Here is a 20,846-nt window from a genome sequence, read left to right as displayed (position 1 = left end):
GAACGCTCTATTTCTCGTGTGAAGATCAAACCCCTGGTCGAGACGCACTTTTAGCGCCTTCTCACAAAAGTCTATTGTGGTGAGCTGACTTGCCGAGCCTGCGCCTGCGCCTGCGCATCGTGAAATCGTGGCGGCGCCATTGTCGCACAGAACTTGGCGCGAACCATTTCATCTCATCGCATCGCCAGTAGTTGCAGGTGGCTGCAGCTCTCGTGGTTGTGTCGAGCAGGGTGAAGACAGCGGAAGGTCGCAAATGATGCTGGCATGTGGTGGGAGCTGCTGGTCTGGTCGGCCACGAGACGACAAGCCGAGAACAACCTTATTGTACCACACGCTTCAGGCTTCAGCTAAGTTAGTGGCTTGCATTGCATGTGCCATCATATGGAAGCTTCTTAAGCCGGCGGTGAGCGTGCTGCGTGAAATCAATTCTAGCCCCAAGCAGTGGCAAGCTCATCGCCAAGGGCTCGACCTCTCCAAGCCTTTGTGCAGGCGGCAGGCCATGCCCGTAAGCCCATCAGCGTAGGTCACGCTCAGCTATTGTCGCTGGGCATTTCTGATCTCGTGCTTCTTCCCCATACACCACCTCCGTCCGACGGCCTTCCATGTGCCAGCTGACTGTTTCTGCAGCGCAATGCCTGTGAAGTAAACAAAGGTCGTAGTGGTCTTTGAAGCCCATCTGGGTCTTCGCAATCTCCGACGCGCACTGTGCACTGCTACCATCCATACTCGAAGAGTGGTATACAGCAACAATGGCAACTCCAGTCACACACTTCGTGACGCTGACCCAGACCGCTGGCTCGGCTTCGCCTACCTCGACCTTCAGAGCCGCTCCTCAAGGTGGTATTCTCGAAGGCGGAAACCCTACTCACTATGACACCAAGGTTTGCAAACCACTCGCAAGATAAGCATCGGAAAGAGCTGATTTTTCACGAGAACCCCATCATCCTCTTCATTATCCAAGCTGGCCTGATCATCATCTTCTGCCGCCTTCTCCATTGGCCTCTCTCCCGAATACGCCAACCTCGAGTGATCGCCGAAGTCATTGGAGGAATTCTGTTGGGTCCTTCTGTAATGGGACGAATACCTGGCTTCACCGACGCCATCTTTCCAACAGCCTCACTCCCCAACCTCAACAATGCCGCCAATCTTGGTCTCATCCTCTTCCTGTTCATGGTCGGTCTGGAAATAGACATGCGCTACTTCTTCAGCAATTGGAGAGTTGCTTTGAGCGTAGGAGCTGTAGGCATGATTCTGCCATTTGGTCTTGGTTGCGCAGTAGCTTGGGGACTTTATAATGAGTTCAAGGACGAACCAAATATCGTGTCCATCAACTTTGGGACATTCATGCTGTTCATTGGCATTGCCATGGCTATAACGGTATCGTAAGGCGCGCATCTGCGAGGGACTCCCATCTGACTGTGCACAGGCCTTTCCGGTTCTATGTCGCATTTTGACCGAGCTGAAGCTATTACACACATCTGTCGGCATTATTACGCTCGCTGCGGGCGTTTCGAACGACGTAGTCGGCTGGATCCTTTTGGCACTTTGCGTCGCACTGGTGAATGCTGGAAGTGGCCTGACCGCGCTATGGGTCGTGTTGACTTGCGTTGGTTACGCTCTCTTCCTGTTCGTCGCTGTCCGACCTGTCTTCTTGTGGTATCTAAGACGAAATCGCGCAATACAGGATGGGCCATCGCAGAGTGTGATTGTTGTCACACTACTGGTGATGCTGGCATCGGCATTCTTCACTGGGGTAATCGGAGTTCACGCCATCTTCGGTGCATTCATGGCTGGCCTCATCTGCCCGCATGAGGGTGGTTTTGCGATCAAGATGACTGAAAAGATCGAGGATCTGGTGGGAGCACTCTTCTTGCCTCTTTACTTTGCGCTTTCTGGTCTTTCGACAAACATCGGACTTCTGGACAACGGCATCACCTGGGCCTATGTCATTGGTGTTATTGCGATCGCGTTCATTGCGAAATTCGTCGGTGGTACACTGGGTGCTAGAATCAATGGTCTGGTCTGGAGAGAGTCATTCACAATAGGAGCACTCATGTCCTGCAAAGGTCTGGTTGAGCTGATTGTGCTCAATATTGGTCTTCAAGCGCGCATCTTGAGCACGAGGACGTTCACTATTTTCGTAGTCATGGCTCTGGTCACGACGTTTGCTACAACACCACTTGTTCAATGGCTGTACCCGCCTTGGTATCAACGCAAGATCGAAGCCTGGAAGCGTGGAGAGATCGACTGGGATACAGGCAAGCCAATCAATGACAATGGCGATGCGGACAGCGTTGTTAGGCAAAAGGAGGAATCAGCGAAGATTAGGAATCTGCTGGTCTACCTTCGACTCGACAACATGCCAACGCTGCTTGCGCTCGTGTCACTACTTGGCAACAAAATGCTGGATGGCCCGCACAGGGACCATCCTTCGAAGTCTCAAGAAAAGGACGACGAGCCACACTATCAAGCGCCGGTCCAGAGCACTAAACGAGTCACTGTGCATGGAGTGAGACTTGTCGAGCTTGGCGATCGTGGATCCTCTGTGATGAAGGTGAGCGAAGCCGACGAGTACTCCCTTTTCGACCCCATCCTCAACGCATTCCGGGTGCTTGGACAACTTTTCAATCTTGCCGTTTCAGGAGAAGTCGCCGTGATTCCAGAAAGCAGTTTTGCAGAAACTCTTGTCAACAAAGCTAGCGAGGAGTCCTCTGACCTTCTCCTCATACCCTGGAGCGAGACTGGCACCCTTTCAGAGAAGCAGACGGTCTCTACGGATAACGTAAAGAATAAACTTGCTAGCGACCAATACAGCGCCTTCGTCCGCGAAACACTCGACGCCACACACTGCCATACTGCGATTTTCATCAACAAAGGCTTCTCAGGCACACTGAAACAGAGGTCGCATAGTCTTCATCGAACTCTAAGCGCATTGAGTGTGCGGAGCCAACGAGAGCATGCGACAACTTTGGGCGTCGATCAAAGCCATCACATCTTCATGCCATTCTTTGGCCTGGGCCCTGACGATCGTGTTGCACTGAGATTGGTTCTGCAGCTCGTGGAGAATCCTGGGGTGACAGCAACTATCGTCCACTACGAGTCCACAGATGCAATAACGTCTATACCAGCTACGCATGAGGTTGTCACGACCAAGGATGCTGAGTCCAAGCAGCCTGTTGCTTCTTCCATGGTCTCCCGCGCCTCATCTGGAGCAGGATATGGGGCCTTCTTCGCCGCTATCCAGAAATCTGTTCCCGCTGAGGTATCTAATCGGATTGTCTTCGAAACAGTTCGCAACAGCAAGGATCCTATCAGCGATGCATTGTTGAAAGCGCAACAGGAGCTCGCACAAAATCCAAAGAATGGAGGGGACATCGTTGTGCTTGGCCGACATGTTGAGCAATTCAGGAAAGGCAGCCCTATTACCCAAGCGTGTTTGGGTGCTGCAGCGGACACCATTGCGCAGAGTGGGATTAAGGCTAGTTTGCTCGTTGTTCAGGCCCGAGGTAGCGTGGAATAGATACCCATGATGATACGTATATACGAACTTATGCATGTGAACGAGAAATTCTGGATCCCTGTCACCTTTCATGTTCTCTCCGTACGAGACAATACACGAATGGAGACACGAAGCAGAACAATGCAATTGGCAGGATAGACGTCGTCATATGAAGACGCTGTTGGGCATGCGTGCGCATGTTTCAGACTTGGTTGACTCCTTTCATGTGAATGGCGAAAGCGGCTGACACAGGCCGGCAGCAGAGCTGCACCTCCGCGAGGGACGGCGCTGCAGGCTTCTGCATCCCTGGGTCAGACCGCCGCGTGATATTCCGGTTCAGCTGTCAGCATTTGCAGTCATGATTCCCGTCGGCAAAGCAGGACTTCGGAGGAATTTCAAGAGAGCGAAAGAGAGGTAAATTTATCCGCTGGTCCGGACCAGACTCCGCCTCGTGGACATAGAGTTGGAGTGTTGCCGTGAAGTGTTTGCGGGTGGAAATTTGTATTTGATCTGGCGGTCACCTAGTGCAGCAGTAGTGGCAGGCATGAAGTCGTGGAACCTGGGGGATCTGCTCTCCCAGCAGGCCTGCAGTGATTGCCGCGTCCAATGACCAGGCACGGGTGCAGGTGCAGTCGTTATGATGGCGTGAAGAAAAGGCACGCCATGGCGTTTGATGCAGCCCTCAACTTGCCCAGGCTGAAGTCGGATGAGGTGTCGGGCAAGGGCGAGGGTGGGCTGGTTAAGTAAGTCCTGCGTAATCCGGTTCCTTGTGAGGGGAGGCTTGGCATGGAATGATGTAAGGCTGGTCGTGTGCTTTGGACATGTGGCCTGCGCTCGCATCCTCTTCATGGACATTCCTGACTGGAGAACGGGAAGTGACGACTGAGCACCTTGTTGCACATGCGCGCCTGCTCCAGCCCAATGTGCTAGTTAGCAGCAGCAGCGCATTCCAATTTGCCCTCTCGCACGGCAGATGTGAAGCTGCATCCGCGCCGGCTTTGTCTATCACGCGCCACGCTGTAGCGCAATCGCAAAGATCCCGTCGTATAGTGGGTGCCTTATTACCTTATGACCGAGCGGTCAGGATTGATCTGACCCGACTACCCACCACTCCTTCCTGCCTACTATTCCCTTTGTACATGGCGACGATTGGCAGGGGAACTGTGAACACTGCCTCCGTCCTGCCTGGTGGGGAATGTACAAAAGAGAAACTTAACCCGCACACAGCGAACAAATGAGTCTGCTGCCGCCCGCATGCACGCAATAAAAGGCAACAAGGAGGAGACCCGTATCGCATGGAATACCGGACGCGTGGGCATGCAGACGAACAGTCCGACATACGGCTTCAACAAGACTTTCAGCGCCGTCCAATACCAGCCCTCACCTGCGAAGTCGTCACCATGGCCGCTACGCATCGCACAGGATCTGCTCGATTCTGGACACTGGGCAAAGAACAATCCAGGCGTTGGATATGATCTTACAGCAGAAACGAAGGCATGGATATTGAAAGAGCGATTGGGTGGGGCGAAGAGTGCTGCAGAATGGCAACGTGCCGCCGAACAGTTGGATTTGCTGGAGGGCAACCACTGGTGGAAGATGGAGGATGATTCGCAATTCTTGGACATAGATCTGGTCAAGAAGCGGTTGGAGAATCTCAAGGATGCGAACAAGCGATCAAACTTCGACCAGATGTTATTGCATATCCGAGAATCTCTCAAGAGGGACTTGGGCGGCATGTGCAATCCTCGTCTCTACGAGCATTGCTATAATGGGACCAAGCACATCATCGAGGAGTACACGGAAGTGGTCAAGTACACAATCGATCGTGTGGTCGCGCATTGCGAGATGGAACCGGAATACTGTCACAAGTATCTCGAGACGATCAAGGATGCTAGAGACTCATTTGGCACAACTGCTCTTATGCTTTCTGGCGGCGGTACTTTGGGCATGTGCCATATTGGAGTCGTCAAAGCCCTTCTGGAGGCCAAGCTCCTGCCAAAGATCGTCTGCGGCTCTTCTGCCGGAAGCATCGTCGGAGCAGTTCTCTGCACAAATCGAAAGGAAGCCCTCCTCGCCAAACTACATGATCTTTGCAGTGGCGATCTCAAGGTCTTCCAAAGCGACGATGAACCACAAGGCCTGGCTGGAGCGCTCGCAAACATCCTTCGAGGCGAACCCGCTTTTCGAATCGAGAATCTCTGTCGGGTAATGAAAGAGTTGTTGGGCGATGTGACTTTCCGAGAGGCCTACAACCAGACAGGAATGGTCTTGAATATTCATGTCTCGTCGAAAGATCGGCATAATTTGCCGCGTCTCTTGAACTATATCACCTCTCCCAACGTTGTCATCTGGACCGCTGTGGCCTCTTCGTGCGCCTTACCATTTGTGTTTGTGCCACCAGGGCTTCAAGCTAAGGATACAGAGACTGGCGAGATCAAGCCATGGGGCGACAAGGACCTCGATTACATTGATGGCTCCATCGAAGGCGATCTGCCGTCTCACATCCTGGAGCGATTGTTCAACGTAAACAACTTCATCGCCAGTCAGGTCAATCCGCATGTGACGCCTCACATCAAACCTAGAGGCCAGCGCAAAGTGGCCAATTTCATACACAAGGTCTCTGGGGTGGGTCATGCTGGTGCTGTCAAACTTCTTGCTGGGCTTGTGGATATGGGAATTGACTACTTCCCAGTCAAGATGGCATTTTCTGTTTTGACACAGAAATACGATGGGGACATTACATTGTTGCCGGCCGAGACCTTTGCGGAAAATGTTGGCCTACTTGCAGTGTTAGCGAATCCGACACCACAATTCATGCTTGAAGCTTCACGGGTTGGCGAGCGTCAAACATGGCCGCACCTGTGTCGCATACGCAATATGGTTGCCATTGAATTGGCTCTGGATGCGGCCATCTCCCAAATACAAACACAAATCGTCGGAACTCGAAAAGACTCACCTGTTAAATACCGGCGAGCAATATCATCGACTAGGTCGGAGCGAGGTCTGTCGAAGATGCGTACACTTAGCTCCAGTTTCATACCCCCTGCCCGGAGAGATCGAGGCAGACGGGGCTTATATCGATTCACTCGGTCGATGTACGAACCACTGACCGTTACTTCAGCAATACCTAACTTTACGATCAATCTGGGCAGTACCGAGCCGCAGCACATCTCTTCGTCTGACGAGACAATGTCAGGACGTTCCTCTCCTATCACTTCATACGACGATGACGACCTAGGCGATGACAAGGATGGCGAAGAGGACAGTGGATCGACGACTCCACATCAGGACCGCCTAGCAGACGAGTATATTCGTGCCTTCTTGTCGCAGCCGGCTTCACCCAGCATAGCCTACAAGAGATGTTTGTGGGAAAGCGACAATTCTACAGCCGGACACACACCACCGCCTGAACGTAACCTACCTGGCGTTCAACGAATGCTGAGTGGACTTCAAATGACAACCTTGAATGCACGTTCAATTGATGCGAAATTTGAAGCGACGAAACATCGCGACACTTGATGAGATATATAGTGACGATAATGCATTGGGAGATGATCAGAAACTGTAGAGGGCGCTATAGACTTAGAGCATAGCGATTTGGCCGCGGGCATGGTTTGGACTTTGGATGCGGAGGTGGAGTTTTATACCCGAGATTGGGACTGGGCTCTGGAGCGCAAGTAGATGAGTTTGCTCTTGGAGCGTTTGACTAGGATATACCTACATATATCCCACAAGACCGTCAGCCTATGACTTTGTCCTTCTGGTCAGTATCATTGCGTGCTTGGCCGCCAAGACAGCTTGCACAAGACAATACGCTCGGAGACGTCGGAAGCCGTGCAATGTATCGTGCCAGAGACAGAGGCCTGCTCTTGTTAACGACGAGAAGAATGCTTCGTATGATAGTGGCGTGTTGTAGGCGCTTCACGAAGGAAGAAAGTTTGGCATCTTCACGCATGTGACCCAATCGTCATCTGCGGCAGGCAAGGGACAACAGGAAGGCGGCTACCAAGCGCGTGGCTGTCTGCTCACTGCAGTCTTGTATGGTCGTCGTTGCGAGTTGGAGACATCGTGTTGCTTCCGCGCGCAGTATACGGTAGAGTGCATGCGAGACAGCTCCCAGCTCCCATTCTTGTGTCCCACCCAGTTCTGCAAGTCCGGAGAGTGCAGTGCAGCCTGCCCGCCCGCCGTCTAGCTCAGAATCCCAAGACACTCGCCCATCCATATTGCTCACAAGCTCAAGCTCACCTCGAACACCGCCAAAACGGCCGAATCAACTCCCCACGACCGATCGACCGCCACTGCCACCGCCAATACGACATCGCCCTTGAACATCGCCAATCAGCTCAGGACTGCACGAGACATCCTCTGGGACTCGAACTACACGCGCAAGGGTCCGCCAGACATACGACTCGCTCCCACCCACGTCGGCACTCTCAGCGTCGGCAACCGCACCGACAGCAATATCTCGGTGCGGAGTCTGGGCGGCGGCAGCAGAGTCGAGAGCATGGACAAGCGGCACCCGTCCAGCTTTCAGCAGCTGGAGAAGCTGGGAGAAGGCACTTATGCAACGGTATGCAGTATTCTCCGCAGAAGCCGAGGCGCATCGAAAAACTGACATTTCTGTAGGTCTTCAAGGGCCGCAATGGCCAGACCGGCCAATTTGTCGCACTCAAGGAGATCCATCTGGACAGCGAAGAAGGCACGCCAAGTACCGCCATCCGCGAGATCTCTCTCATGAAGGAATTGAAGCACGAGAACATAGTCAGCCTCTACGATGTGATCCACACCGAGAACAAGCTCATGCTGGTGTTCGAGTACATGGACAAGGACCTCAAGAAGTACATGGACAGCTACCAGAACCCTTCAGGCGGCACTCGAGGCGCCCTCGACCCAGCCACTATCAAGAGCTTCATGTGGCAGCTCCTACGTGGTATCGCCTTTTGTCATGACAACCGAGTGCTGCACCGCGATCTTAAGCCACAAAATCTACTCATCAACGCGCAAGGCCAGCTCAAGCTGGGAGACTTTGGCCTTGCCCGTGCTTTCGGTATCCCGGTGAACACCTTCTCCAATGAGGTCGTGACACTATGGTATCGTGCACCCGACGTCCTCCTCGGCAGTCGCACCTATAACACTAGCATCGACATCTGGAGCGCCGGCTGCATTATGGCTGAAATGTTCACTGGACGGCCGCTGTTCCCAGGCACCACGAATGAGGACCAGCTGCTCAAGATCTTCAGACTGATGGGCACGCCTTCAGAACGAAGCTGGCCAGGAATCAGCCAGTTTCCGGAGTACAAGCAGACATGGCCAGTGTACGCGACTCAGGAGCTCCGGAACATTCTGCCCCAGGTCGATTCGCTGGGTCTGCAATTGCTCGGTCAGCTTCTGCAGCTCCGGCCAGAGATGAGATGTAGTGCTCAACAAGCACTTGCGCATCCATGGTTTGCCGAGCTCAATCAACGATCAACCCAAGCTGCGCAAGGCGGCTTCACGCAGCCCATGCCAGGTACTATTCCACAGAGAGCATACTAGACCCCATATCTTATCTTTCATGTGCTTGAGCTTTGTTTACAAAAGTCTTTCAGCTTCAGATGACTATCCTGAATTCGAGGAGTTCGGCGAAATCAAATTCGGCGACTATGTTCGAGACGAAACCCCATCGACCACGTCGACTGCGACAATGGGACGACGTACTTGAGATCATTGGCATGGGCCTCGCTCCTATGAACATCATAAAAGGCGCGGAGTTGGGGAGTGTTGCAATTGCTTTATTGCTAATGGGTGTGTGCATCTTGAAGGACAGGTACGAGAGTTACGACGAGAAGGAAAGAATTGTTCTAGACGAGGAATCGCCGGATGAGCTAAGTTATGAAGAGAAGTATTGCGCATGCCCGTGCACTTGTTTTCTATTCTCGCGTGGCGTTCGACGAAAACCAACAGCACATCCTTACTGCCAAGACGCGTTCGCATTGATGATGAAAGGGCCAGTGTAAGCTTCACGGCGCGTTTGCGCTGCTTCGAGAATGGAGATACCAACCAATCAACAGTTGTCTGGGCTTCAGCGAATGCATCAGAAAAAGACACTTCCTCGGCACAGACCAAATTCTGTATAAATACATGTGAGCCTAGAACTGCGAGGTTTGTCATTTGGCCCGATGAACTCTACGTCACTGGTGTTAATCAACATTCGGCTCTTCCAAAATAGCTCTGGTTCTGGACAAGCTTTAATTTTGCATATTAGCTCTGCTCACCTTGAGCTTGTTCCTGAGTTTAAACGGCAGATCTACACTGTATACTTCCTGCAAAGTGCGAGATGCACCGTGCGGAGATGAACAGTTCCTTGTTCCTTGTCCATCAACTGCACGGCTTGCAAGACTTTCCGGCTCGGTGCGATCGAGTCCGCTATCAAATATAAATTGTTCGTCCTGGCGCGTCCATGCTCGTATCCATCAATACACACCAAACATCATGAAGCTCACCTTGATCTCTGCAGCCATCCTCGGCACGTCCACGGCCATCTCTCTGCCAGCTGCTCCACAACCGTATGGCGAGATAAAGAGACGCGCATGCACACAAGGTGAAATTGCGCTTGCGGCTGGCATTCACTTGAACATCAATGCACAATACGCTGAATACAATGGCACCGTCAAAGTTGATCAAGTCGAGTCTTCCAAAGGCACCGCGGCAGAGTTCGACAATGCAAAGGGCCAGCTTGTAAGAGACACGAAAGCGAACAACCATGACCGGACTCCATACTGACTATCGTCTTAGCAATCCGACATTCAAACTGGAATGAACATTCGTCTCTTCAACCAACAGGTACATACTATCCATCTCTCTACTAATAAGCAGATTCCTTGCAACTCATTACTGACCCCTGCACCCACAGATTGCCCCAGCCGGCAACCCAGCGATTCCCGGGTTGACTGAGTATGCCGCCGCCCAAGAGACGGAAAAAGCCCAAGTCGCAGGTTTGACTGGCAACTATGCCGTCGACAAGCCAGTCCTCGCCAAGCTCAAGGACGAGATTACGCAAGGTATTCAGCTGAACAAAGACAATTTGGCGGCAGCCATCAGCCAATGCGACTTCACCCTCGTCTTCCCACCTGCGAATGAGATGGGTGTGTAGGAAGTATGATGATTGACGACAGGTATTGGAAAACCCAGGGAGGAAGGAGTTGGTTATATATATCTATCAGTGATGCATCGTGATTAATGCCAGAAAATCAATGTCACAGTCAGCCGCCGTCGCACTACCCTGAAAACACCATCTCACCTGTACTCGTGAATACTATCCCGTCGTCTCGACAATCTCTGTTTCTGTTCTTCTGTGCAGCTGCCTAGACCGCATAATAGACGCCTGGACCCCTTGCCACATGTCGGACCATCGGTGGGTAGGAGACCGTAGGACGTTGTATCATGCTAGGGTAGTAGTTCGCTGAGAGCTGGTCTCTTGTACCCTTTTTCGCTGGGTCTGCCTAGAGTCCTAGGCTATATTAGTATTGACCTAGATACATGGTGTCTTATGCATTCATGGAGCCGCTCAGTAGTGCTTCCTTCCCGCATATAATACTCGTTGAAGGCAGATCTACTGTGATCTTCGCAGAAGTCCGTCCACAACAAAATTACCGTAGGAGGCATTGGCACGGTCCTCATCCTTTGTCTCCAGGCGGCTCCATTAATGCATAAGACACCCTGTAATATTCATTTCTGTTAGCTTACAGGTGTGCGAGCGATTATTGCGCTGTCTACACTTTCCCTCACTTGGACATCTGCCGCCTTGATCATAGCCTCGAAGTTTTGTTTGTTGTGAAGAATGCCGGGCACGGTATTCCGTAGCCGCAAAAGAGACACCGAGACCGGCGCAAGCTGTGAAAGTGTAGATCCTGAATCGCGGATGTACCTTCGCCGCGGGATAGTTTAAGTGATTCGGTCGAACATGTTGTTAACGTGGTAGAAGTGACAGGAGCATGAGATGAAGTTGGTATATTCAAGACAAGTCAGGCCTGCCCTTGAAGCTCAACAGTCTTGGCACTCGGCCGGCGGCGTTCGGGAAGGAGTGATCCTAGTGCTCGCAAGGATGAAGGATGTTGTTGTGCCTTCCATCCATATCAGACGACAAGATGCTTGTGACCGCCTCGCTACGCGGTGACACCCGAGGTCTGACCGTAGCATATGCTGGATACGCCCTCCTCCGACGATGAAAGCGAATATGAACTTCAGAAAGTACACCGCTCATCTTTGGAGGAAACGCCGGCGATCATGACTCCCGCAGCACGGGAGCGTCACCAGCACGATGAAGACGAGAGGGAGCGGCAGCCACTCACTACAAGTGGTCATTTTACAACGAACACCGTAGCTCTGGGTGTTGGAGAACAACAAGATACGGTCAATCGAAGGACTGTGCGGAAGCTTGATGCCATACTCTTGCCTTTTCTGGCCTTATTATTTCTGCTCAACAGTCTGGACAAATCAAATATTGGGAATGCAGAGACAGCGGGCTTCACCTTCGACACTGGACTTTCCAGAAAGGATGTCAATACGTCTATGGCAGTGTTCTTCTTCGTGTTCGTGCTCTTACAGCCTGTAGGAGCCGCGCTAGGACGAAGATATGGCATGCAGCGATATGTGCCTACCTGCATGAGTCTGTGGGGCTTGACAACGATTCTACACATCTTCGTACGCAAGAGATGGCATCTTATACTGCTGCGTGTCATGATTGCTACGCTGGAAAGCGGATTTTACCCAACGACAGTGTCGTACATGAGCTTGTTCTATACAAAGTACGAGTTTGCGGTACGGCTCGGATTCTTCTATGGCATGACAGCTGTATCGGGTGTTGTTGGAGGTATTCTAAGCTGGGGCATCTTTTCTGAGTTCCCGGGACATGACAATGATGACGGTGGACCAAGTCTCCCTCCTTCGACTCGAGATGTGCCTGCAGACCACGGGTGGAAGAGCTGGGAAGTACTTTTCCTGATCGAGGGTTGCATGACCATGACTGTTGCCTTGATTGGATTTCTCTGGTTACCTCGATCCGCAGACTCTGCTTGGTTTCTGAATCCCGAGGAGCGAACGTGGGCTGAAGCACGAATGCGACAGGACACCATCTCCAGTCACGAGGCCAAAAGCGCTATGCATGAGGACCCAATCCACGAGGAGCCCTTCGAAGAGGTAGAACTTGATCCTGATGAGCCTGCAGACTCTGGCACTGGCGGGTCAGATCACGACCGTCTGCTCGCCGGGAGCAACAGAAATGGCAGGGGCAGAATTAACTCTGTGGTCTCTGCAATGTCTGTCACGGCCGATTCCGGGCTCAGTCGGCAAGACATCCTTTCTGCCGTGTTCAGCTACAAGATCTGGTATCTCCTCATTTGCAACATCCTCAGTGCGATACCCGCAACGGCGTTTGGTGTTCTGCTGCCTATTCTGGTCAAGGAGCTTTCGCCTTCTCTGAAATTGTCACCAGCAGCCTCGAACTTGTTGTCTGCGCCACCTTTTGCATTTGGCGCTATCGTACTCTTCATCTTTACAGCCTGGTCTGATCGAAGCCGCACGCGCATTGTCCCGATCCTATCTGGTCTGGTCTTGTTGCTGGCCGGTCTGGCCATGACTGTCTTATCACCAGTCAACAACTATTGGCTTCGATATGTTTCACTTTGCGTGCTTCTTTCTGGATCATTCATTGCATCGCCATTGACTGTCGCATGGCTCGCAAACAATACACCCGAGCAAGGGAAGCGTGCTATCCTTCTAGGCATCAACGGCTGGGGCAATCTTGCCGGGGTAGGTAACATCCAAAAGCATTTGTCTTCGAAATCACACTGACTCGGTTGTGCCGACAGGTCTTCATGCAAATTCTCTTCACGCCGAAAGACAAGGATCGAGGTTATATCAGGTCTTTCACGATCCTTCTCGTCTGCTCACTAGCTTCATTTGTCGGATTTGTTTTCTTCCGAATACTATTGCTTCGAGAAAATAGATTCAGAGACAATGTGCTGCGGGGATGGAGCGAGGAAGAGAAAGAGCGCGAGCAGCTCCTCGGTGATGTTCCGGCTCGAGATCACTTCGGACATCGACTTGCAAAACGCTGTGGGATCTTGGCTTTCGCCAGCCGGCTCGGTCTTGAGGATGGTAGAAGAGGCGACGAGAAGTTGACATTTCGATATAGCTATTAAAGCAGCCAGCCTTGCATGCCGAAAGTCACCCGTATTTTCCATCTATGATTGAGTTCTAACAGTCACCAATGATCTGGGCCACGTCTTTAGTCTTCGCGCGTCTGGACCTCTCACTATGCATATGTAGAACTCATGCTCACACGTATCTGCTCCGTAGCATGTGAAACGCCCGAAAGCAGCCTGTGCACAAGTGCCCCAGCTGGGACCTGCATGAACTCTAATAAAGAGCCGCAGCCCGAACTACAAGTACACCAAATCTACAAGATTTCTATATCACCACTCGGCCCCCGCAAAACATATTCCCACCATGGCGCCCGACGAAAGCAAAAAAGTCACCGTCAACGGCACAACCTCCGCCTTCAACCCCACCACCCAAGACCAAATCACCATGGCCCTCCTCCAAAACGGCGGCATAAAACGCATCCAACAATCTTTCCAAGAACGTCTCGACGAAGCAGGCTGGTCGCAAGCCGTGCGCGACTACGTTGACAGACTCTTCAGAAGCGGCGACGCGCAGAGTTACGATGAAGCTATGAAAATGGTTATGGCGCGGGTACATTTCTCTGAGGAGGGGAAGAACGGGAGTGTGGCTACTGTGGATTTGACGATTCCGAAGGATGCGGCTAAGGATGCGGCGGTTGTGGTTAAGAGGGAACTTGGGAAGGTGGTTAAGATGGAGGGGAATAAGTGAGATTTGGAAGAGGAGGATTTGGATTGTTTTTTCTTTTTTGGTGTTGGCTTTTGGCCTCGACCTGGAAGATTTTTGTGGATGTGACATTTTTGACGGATCCTGATAAGGTTCTGGGCTTGAATGTCTTAAGAGGAAGGGATTACTGCGAGGAAGAGACATACAAGACACGCACCGCGCCATCAGTACGGGACATGCGACTTTTGCGCTGCTGGGACACCTGGTCATGCTCATGATCATGCCGATCAGAGAGATGCTCACAGAACAGCAAGGATATATGCTAGATTGATATTGACTAGAGTATTGGTTCGGAAGCACTCTGCTAAGAGCATGGTGAGACCTTGCAGTGGGAATCACGAAGCCCCGCCGCGAAGAGCTGCATCACAGATGACGAAGCTGCCTAAGCTTGCAGAATCAAGACGCGGTGTAGGCCTTCACACATCGAAAGAGGCGACATGAATGGGATTTCAGCGTGTAATTGAGCTCAACTGGTGAGATTCTACGTCTCACACCTTGTCTATCAAGCTTTTGATCTTGCATCACACGTAACTCATGCAGTCCTTCGGGTATGCCGCAACAAGACAAATTCTACTTGTGGGTGACGCCCTCTACCGGAAGTGGCTCGACATCTGTGACCTCTGCCGCCAGCTTGTTTGGTCCAGTATTTTGCACCTCATCCTTCATGAATGGGAATGGAAGCACTTCCTTGATGCTGTAGTGGTTGGCCAGGAACATAGTCATGCGATCAATACCCATACCCCAACCTCCAGTCGGTGGCAGGCCGTATTCCATTGCCTTGAGGAAGCCCTCGTCGAGTGGCTGTGCCTCATCATCACCTTGGGCCTTCTGTCGGGCCTGCTCCTCAAAACGCAGGCGCTGGTCGAAAGGATCGTTCAACTCCGTGTAAGCGTTGACAATTTCTTTCTTGCAAACAAATGCCTCGAAGCGCTCACAAATACCTGGTTGCGAACGGTGGTACTTGGCGAGCGGACTCATCATTTGTGGATGGCCGGTGATGAAGGTTGGATTGATACACTTCTCCTCGATGAATTCTCCAACCATCTTGTCAACCATGCGAGCGTTGGTGAGTGGGGGTGGGCATTCGAGGCCTGTCTTCTTGAGCATGCGTCGCAGGAACTGGTTGGTCTCCTCTGTGTGCAGTTGATCGCTTGGAGGGAACTTCTCGCCGCATGCCTCTTCCAGAGCTGGGATCATCTCAATTCGCTTCCAAGGCTTGGCCCAGTTGACATCGTATACCTCGCCAGTCTGAGTGACGAACTTGGTCTGGAGGCCTCCTGTCACGTACTTGACCATACCCTCAACTAGTTCCTCTGTACGGTTCATGACATCGTAAACGTCAGTGAAAGCCTCATAATATTCGCAGGTAGTAAACTCTGGGTTGTGCGTGAGATCAATGCCCTCATTTCTGAACTGTCGTCCGAGCTCAAAGACCTTGTGGATACCACCAATGACCAGCTGCTTGAGAGGCAGTTCTGTAGCAATGCGGAGAGCAAGAGTCATGTTGAGGTCGTTGTGATGCGTGAAGAAGGGCTTGGCAGTAGCACCGCCTGCAGACTTGAGCAAGATTGGGGTCTCCACTTCGACGAAGCCATTGTCCTCGAAATATCTTCGCACATAGCTGGTGATTCTCGATCGAGTAAGCATGGTGTTCATAGACGACTTGTTCATGATCAGATCTAGATGACGGTTGCGGTAGCGCTCCTCCTGGTCCTTGAAGCCGTAGTGCTCGGAAGGAATCTGGTGAAGACAGGGCGAGAGTAGGATCACTTCTTGAGCAAAGATGGACAGCTCGCCGGGGTTGTCCTCTCTCTTTGGGCTTGTTCGTCCAGGGTATCCCGTTACGCCGATAATATCTCCTCTTCGCAAATGATCGTGTTGTTCGACAAATGGGATGCTGCTGGTGCTTTCGAGGTTCTGCGCCATGATCTGGATTTCAGCGCCATTTACGGCAACCTCGTAGAAGCGCAGGTTCTCGCCAGCAGTGCGGATATTGTAGACACGACATCCAACACTGATGACTTTGTCCTTGAGGACTTCTCCCTTCTTGAGGTGGCCAAATTCCTTCTCAAAGCTGCGAAGATCGTAGGTAACATGGAACTTGTGTGGAAAGGGATTTGGGTTCTGGGTCTCCTTCATACGCTTGATGGCGCGCGAACGCAGCTCGAAGTATTGCTGATCAGCCATGATTGTCAGCTTGTGCGACGTGTAATGGCACATTCGACATCATGAAAGGTATATGTGTGCATGCCCCAGCATTGACTCACGTTCGGATTGAGCTGCGACTCATCTTCTGCCTCAGCACCAGCCTTGCGTTTGGAGGCTGGCGGTGCCGTCTTGTTCGCATCGCGCTCCGCCTTTTTGGCATCCTTCTCGCGCTGCTTCTGTCTCTTCTTCAATTCTGTCTTGGACACCATTTCGCCGGTGACATCGTCTTTGAGGAGGTTTGGCTGTGTGCCACCAGCCAAACTGCCTTCGCCGGTGGTGAGCTGTGAGACCTTGTCGGCAACATTGCTGACTGCGTCCTTGACCGCATCGGCGGCCTGTTGGGCGGACATTGTGGCTGTCGTGTGATGTTGTCAACCTGAAATGCACACTGCAGTGTTTTCTGGAGCTCTCCTTCAAATAATTTGGAGCGACGAGGTCAAATTGCAGACCCCACCATGCATTGATCGTGATCCCTGCACAACCGCCACTACTACTCACACATGGACAGGCACAGGCTTACAACGAAGTATGGATGAGAGACGCACGAATATGGCACTGCTGGTGTGCACCGTAGTCATGATCGTGATTGCATTTCTCAATTACTGTTCTGCAGACGATGACCGTTGTTCAATGCTCGCGATTCCAGCTATCCATCATCTCACCTCACCTTGTCTAGCACTCCTTGGCATTTACATAACATTGTCCGATATCCTGAGACTGCCTACACTCCCTTATTTGCACTCTCGTTATAGACACAGCTCAGCTGTATGGTCTCCTACAACATCTTCAAGCGACTCTGCTGCAGCAAGATGCCCAACACTATTTGTCGAAGCTGACTTAATTCCACGGAGTCATTCTATGGCTTCGCGTCAAGTCGCTTCGACAAGGCTTCGAAGTCTGTCCTGGCCGTGACATCCTCGGATAGAATCGTCTTAAGATTCTGTAGCTGCTCATCGCTAAGACCTGATGTACAGTCAGTACATGCTCAATATAATAAGATGTCAATGAACGTACCTCCTTCAACAGACCGCAGAATGGTTTGCGCGGTCGGTGCATACTGCAAATCGCCAAGAACCTGGGCGATGCGGTTGTCGACAAACTGTTGCTGAGGTGGTGGGTAAGCGGGCGGTTGTTGCTGCGATGCTTGAGGTCCGTAAGGGTTTGGCGGGAAGCCACCTGGAGCACCATAGCCAGATGCTGTCGCACTGTTCGCCGGCGAGAATGGCGTCTGGTTTGTGATCGGCGAGCCTTGGGGTCCTCCAATGCTCTGCCTTACATTTGGCGGAAGATGCCCGTTAGCACCAACCGACTGCGCTGAAGCTGCGCTGTCGACTTTAGTGGGGCTTTCCGGTGCCCGCGCGACGACAAGTGTGGCAAGAAGCATTCTCTCTTCGATGGGCTTCTTGATCGCGCAGTACTCCAGCATGTCCAGGTGAGGTGGTAGCTCACCCCCCTTCTCGACTGGAATGATGTAAAGGTCCTTGACCATTGGCGGCTTGTCCTTCTCTACAACAGCGTATCTCTCGCGGGAGTGGAAATATTGAAAGACGCTGTTAAAAGCCTCGGCGTTATCGTAGGGTGAGAGCGACAAAACCGCGACATCACTGCTCGTGCTCCATCGGAGGCCACTCACATAGTCTTCGGCCTTTTGAATAGCGAGGCGACCGTCAATCGACAATCGCTGTGGAAGCAATGATCGCCATGAGACAGTCGGCGCAAGATCGCGGCCGGCCACAAATCGGGCGTTCACTGTAGGAGCTTCCTCTTCTGAGCTTTGTACAAGCTTGCCTCGCCAGACTATGGCATCGGCACCTGCTGCATCGGGAGGCACGTAATCGTCATTGTCGTCTTCGAGCAACCGGTCAATGTCCGGATCGTCCTTTGCGCCATTCAAGGTTTGAGGCTTTGGTGGATGCGCAGAGCTGCGTCGTCGAGGGGCACCTTTCAGCGGCTTGCCAATGGTGGGTGGAGTTGGTCCAGTTGGGGACTGTGCACTCTTAGCCCAGATGTTGTTCATGTCGAATTGCTGGCTTGAAGGGCGGCGTTCACCATCTCGGCTGGTGTCAAGAGCCAGTGGTGGTTGTGTAGACTGAGGAGGCGAAGCGCTAGGCGGAGGAGCCTGCGAAATGCTGCTTGGTGCATTCTTGGGTGCGCGATCCTCACTGCTTGCATGCGACTCGTTTTCGATCAGATGGTATCCTTTGTGGTCTTGCGCATACTTTGGACCTTGCTCCTCAATGGCAACTGCTTGTCGGTCGAGCACTTCCTTCATTTCTGCGCGCTCTCGTTGCAGTTCCTCGCTAGCCATGTCGCTGCTGCTCATGGTAGAGAGCTCGTCAGCAGACAAGGATCCATCGAGAAGACGTTGGATCAGGAGCGCGTTTCTCTTCAGATTTGGTAGGAGATTCCTGAATTGCGCAATATATTCCGATTGGCCAGCGCCGTGGTTCATATGAAGCGCGTACTCGATCCGTGCGGCATGGTGCAAAGCTGACGACTTCGCCGTCTGACCGTCAGAGAGCTTCAAGCCTGTTTTGATGCGCTTCTGGATGTCAGTCTCGATGACCCCTGCCAGAGAAGATGCCACTTTCTTCCGATCGTCCGGCAACTGATCAATGTCGACCAAAGCCGTGTCAGTGTCGACTGATGCCGCAGGTGTTGGAGTCGATTTGGAGGGAGCTGCCGATGATTTGCGTCGCTTCTCTTGTCGCGCAGGTTTTTCAGGCTTTTCTTCTGGGGCTTCATGAGACTCCGGTTCCTCTCTCACCTCGCGCTTCCGCTTATTGCTGTTGTCTCGGATGCCATTTGATGAGCTGGGCGCCGGCGCTGTAGGAGGCGGAGGTGTTGGCGTCTTCGCAGGCACAGCCGGCACGTCTTTCTTCAACCAGCCAGGTCGGAAATCTTCGCCATTCTTGGTCTTCTGTTTCCTACTCTTGCTCATCTTCTTCTCGTTCTGAAAGATCTTATTGCGGACCTCCCAGATCTTTTCGCCTCTGCTTATGGCCTGTATAGTCTCGTCATGCTCGGCTGGTGCGCATTCCTCGCAGAAATAGTGATCTGGGATGTCGTCTTCATCGTCGGGAACTCCCATACAGACGTTGTGCTGCCAAACCTGGCACGCTTCGCACCCGATGAACGCGCGCTTGTCTTTGGGGTTGTCGTTGCCACAAATGCAGCGTATCGTCTCGTCCTCGTCGTCATCGTCCTCTGGTTCTGGGTCTTGAGACTTCTTGGTTGGCTTGCTCTTCGCTGTCGTAGCCTTGCCGGGGGCTGCCGCTGGAGGCTTTGGAGTTGGAGCAGGCGAGGAAGAGGCGTTCTTGTGCTGGCCTTTGGTCGCGCGACCAGAACGTCGAGGTTCATCTGCATAAAATGTTAGTGAGCTGTCTTGGGTAACATGAGACTGCATTGTGGCTGACGAACTGCTATACAGTGTCCCAAATGCTGTCTACATGTGCATGGTGGAGGATATGCTTACCAGCCATAGTAGATTTGAGCGGAAGGCGTGCAGACGTAGATGACAAGACACAGCAGTTTCACACGCTCTCAAAACTTCACGTAGTATCTAGAAATACGCTTTCTGTCTCCCTTCTATCCCTGAGCTGTCTCCGCGTAGATAGCGAGCCAGAGACAGCGCGCGCTGGTCTGTGAATTCCTCCCAGCACCCACTGACAGGCGCCAGACAAGGCGTTCAGATGACAGGCGCAGACAAGGTGCTCTGTGTGGCTTTGGAAAGCGCTGCTGGTCTCCGATATCCTTGCAGCCAATTGAAGGAAATGAGAGCAGGAGCCGCTTTCTTTCCAAAGACCACCGTATCAGATATGCTCCGCGACGATGCACACGTAGTGACTGTGGCCGCCACGTATAAAATAGACCTTGAGGCTGCTGTCGTTGTTGACCGCTTGCTGTTCCTTGCCTCCGTTGCGCCGGTCACGCGACTGATTCGGCCGAACTCTTACCAGTGAGCATGTGCTGGAGTAGTAATCGCTGAGAGCTCGCGACTGCAATGCGACGCGCTGTGTCGAGGTCTGAGTCGGGTAGAAGATGGGCGATAGGTGGTGGTGAGATAGGAAGAGGGTTCGTTTCGCGCGATCCAGGGAAAGTCTCTGGACCTCTGGTGGAGAAACTCGGCTTGTGCTTAGTCGGCAGAAGTCATGGTGGCCAGAAGTCTTAGAGTCATGACTAAACAGTCTAAACTGTATGCTGGTACAGATGCGAGCGCTGGAATTGGCATGTGAAAGCGAGAGCTTGCACC

At 52.4% G+C, this 20,846-nt stretch overlaps 9 protein-coding genes across 9 annotated transcripts; 7 read left to right on the top strand and 2 right to left on the bottom strand.

Moving 5' to 3' along the window:
* Positions 1-605: 605 nt before the first annotated feature.
* On the top strand, positions 606-3,583 carry MYCFIDRAFT_210035 (uncharacterized protein). The gene is made up of 3 exons (XM_007923776.1): positions 606-881; positions 934-1,377; positions 1,427-3,583. Exons 1-3 carry the CDS (start codon positions 750-752, stop codon positions 3,518-3,520), a joined length of 2,670 nt encoding a protein of 889 aa, XP_007921967.1. The 5' UTR covers positions 606-749; the 3' UTR covers positions 3,521-3,583.
* A 1,303-nt stretch (positions 3,584-4,886) lies between these two features.
* Positions 4,887-6,436, top strand: MYCFIDRAFT_160437 (uncharacterized protein; the record flags this gene model as incomplete). Its single annotated transcript, XM_007923775.1, has 1 exon — positions 4,887-6,436. A coding segment is annotated over exon 1 (1,341 nt), but the record flags the coding sequence as incomplete, so codon positions are not given.
* A 68-nt stretch (positions 6,437-6,504) lies between these two features.
* MYCFIDRAFT_210034 (uncharacterized protein) lies at positions 6,505-7,248 on the top strand. The gene has a single exon (XM_007923774.1). It carries the CDS (start codon positions 6,512-6,514, stop codon positions 7,016-7,018), a length of 507 nt encoding a protein of 168 aa, XP_007921965.1. The 5' UTR covers positions 6,505-6,511; the 3' UTR covers positions 7,019-7,248.
* A 755-nt stretch (positions 7,249-8,003) lies between these two features.
* On the top strand, positions 8,004-9,034 carry PHO85 (serine/threonine protein kinase, CMGC family, CDC2/CDK subfamily; the record flags this gene model as incomplete). The annotated part of the gene is made up of 2 exons (XM_007922288.1): positions 8,004-8,069; positions 8,126-9,034. 2 exons carry the CDS (start codon positions 8,004-8,006, stop codon positions 9,032-9,034), a joined length of 975 nt encoding a protein of 324 aa, XP_007920479.1.
* Positions 9,035-9,962: 928 nt separating this feature from the next.
* Positions 9,963-10,736, top strand: MYCFIDRAFT_201852 (uncharacterized protein). The gene is made up of 3 exons (XM_007923773.1): positions 9,963-10,216; positions 10,274-10,321; positions 10,392-10,736. The coding sequence occupies exons 1-3, from the start codon at positions 9,971-9,973 to the stop codon at positions 10,629-10,631; spliced, it is 534 nt and encodes a 177-aa protein (XP_007921964.1). The 5' UTR covers positions 9,963-9,970; the 3' UTR covers positions 10,632-10,736.
* Positions 10,737-11,890: 1,154 nt separating this feature from the next.
* On the top strand, positions 11,891-13,671 carry MYCFIDRAFT_97184 (uncharacterized protein; the record flags this gene model as incomplete). The annotated part of the gene is made up of 4 exons (XM_007923772.1): positions 11,891-12,404; positions 12,447-12,720; positions 12,772-13,288; positions 13,348-13,671. Coding segments are annotated over 4 exons (1,629 nt in total), but the record flags the coding sequence as incomplete, so codon positions are not given.
* A 316-nt stretch (positions 13,672-13,987) lies between these two features.
* MYCFIDRAFT_76609 (uncharacterized protein) lies at positions 13,988-14,371 on the top strand (the record flags this gene model as incomplete). The annotated part of the gene is made up of 1 exon (XM_007922287.1): positions 13,988-14,371. The coding sequence occupies one exon, from the start codon at positions 13,988-13,990 to the stop codon at positions 14,369-14,371; it is 384 nt and encodes a 127-aa protein (XP_007920478.1).
* Positions 14,372-14,956: 585 nt separating this feature from the next.
* On the bottom strand, positions 14,957-16,944 carry MYCFIDRAFT_193223 (uncharacterized protein; the record flags this gene model as incomplete). The annotated part of the gene is made up of 2 exons (XM_007923771.1): positions 14,957-16,582; positions 16,654-16,944. The coding sequence occupies 2 exons, from the start codon at positions 16,942-16,944 to the stop codon at positions 14,957-14,959; spliced, it is 1,917 nt and encodes a 638-aa protein (XP_007921962.1).
* A 506-nt stretch (positions 16,945-17,450) lies between these two features.
* MYCFIDRAFT_76607 (uncharacterized protein) lies at positions 17,451-20,076 on the bottom strand (the record flags this gene model as incomplete). Its single annotated transcript, XM_007922286.1, has 3 exons — positions 17,451-17,557; positions 17,609-19,954; positions 20,070-20,076. 3 exons carry the CDS (start codon positions 20,074-20,076, stop codon positions 17,451-17,453), a joined length of 2,460 nt encoding a protein of 819 aa, XP_007920477.1.
* Positions 20,077-20,846: the final 770 nt, after the last annotated feature.

This window comes from Pseudocercospora fijiensis (assembly GCF_000340215.1).
Source record: "Pseudocercospora fijiensis CIRAD86 unplaced genomic scaffold MYCFIscaffold_1, whole genome shotgun sequence".
Lineage (NCBI taxonomy): Eukaryota > Fungi > Ascomycota > Dothideomycetes > Mycosphaerellales > Mycosphaerellaceae > Pseudocercospora > Pseudocercospora fijiensis.
The sequence above is the reverse complement of the archived record's forward strand: the minus strand, read 5'-3'. Positions and strand labels throughout refer to the sequence as shown.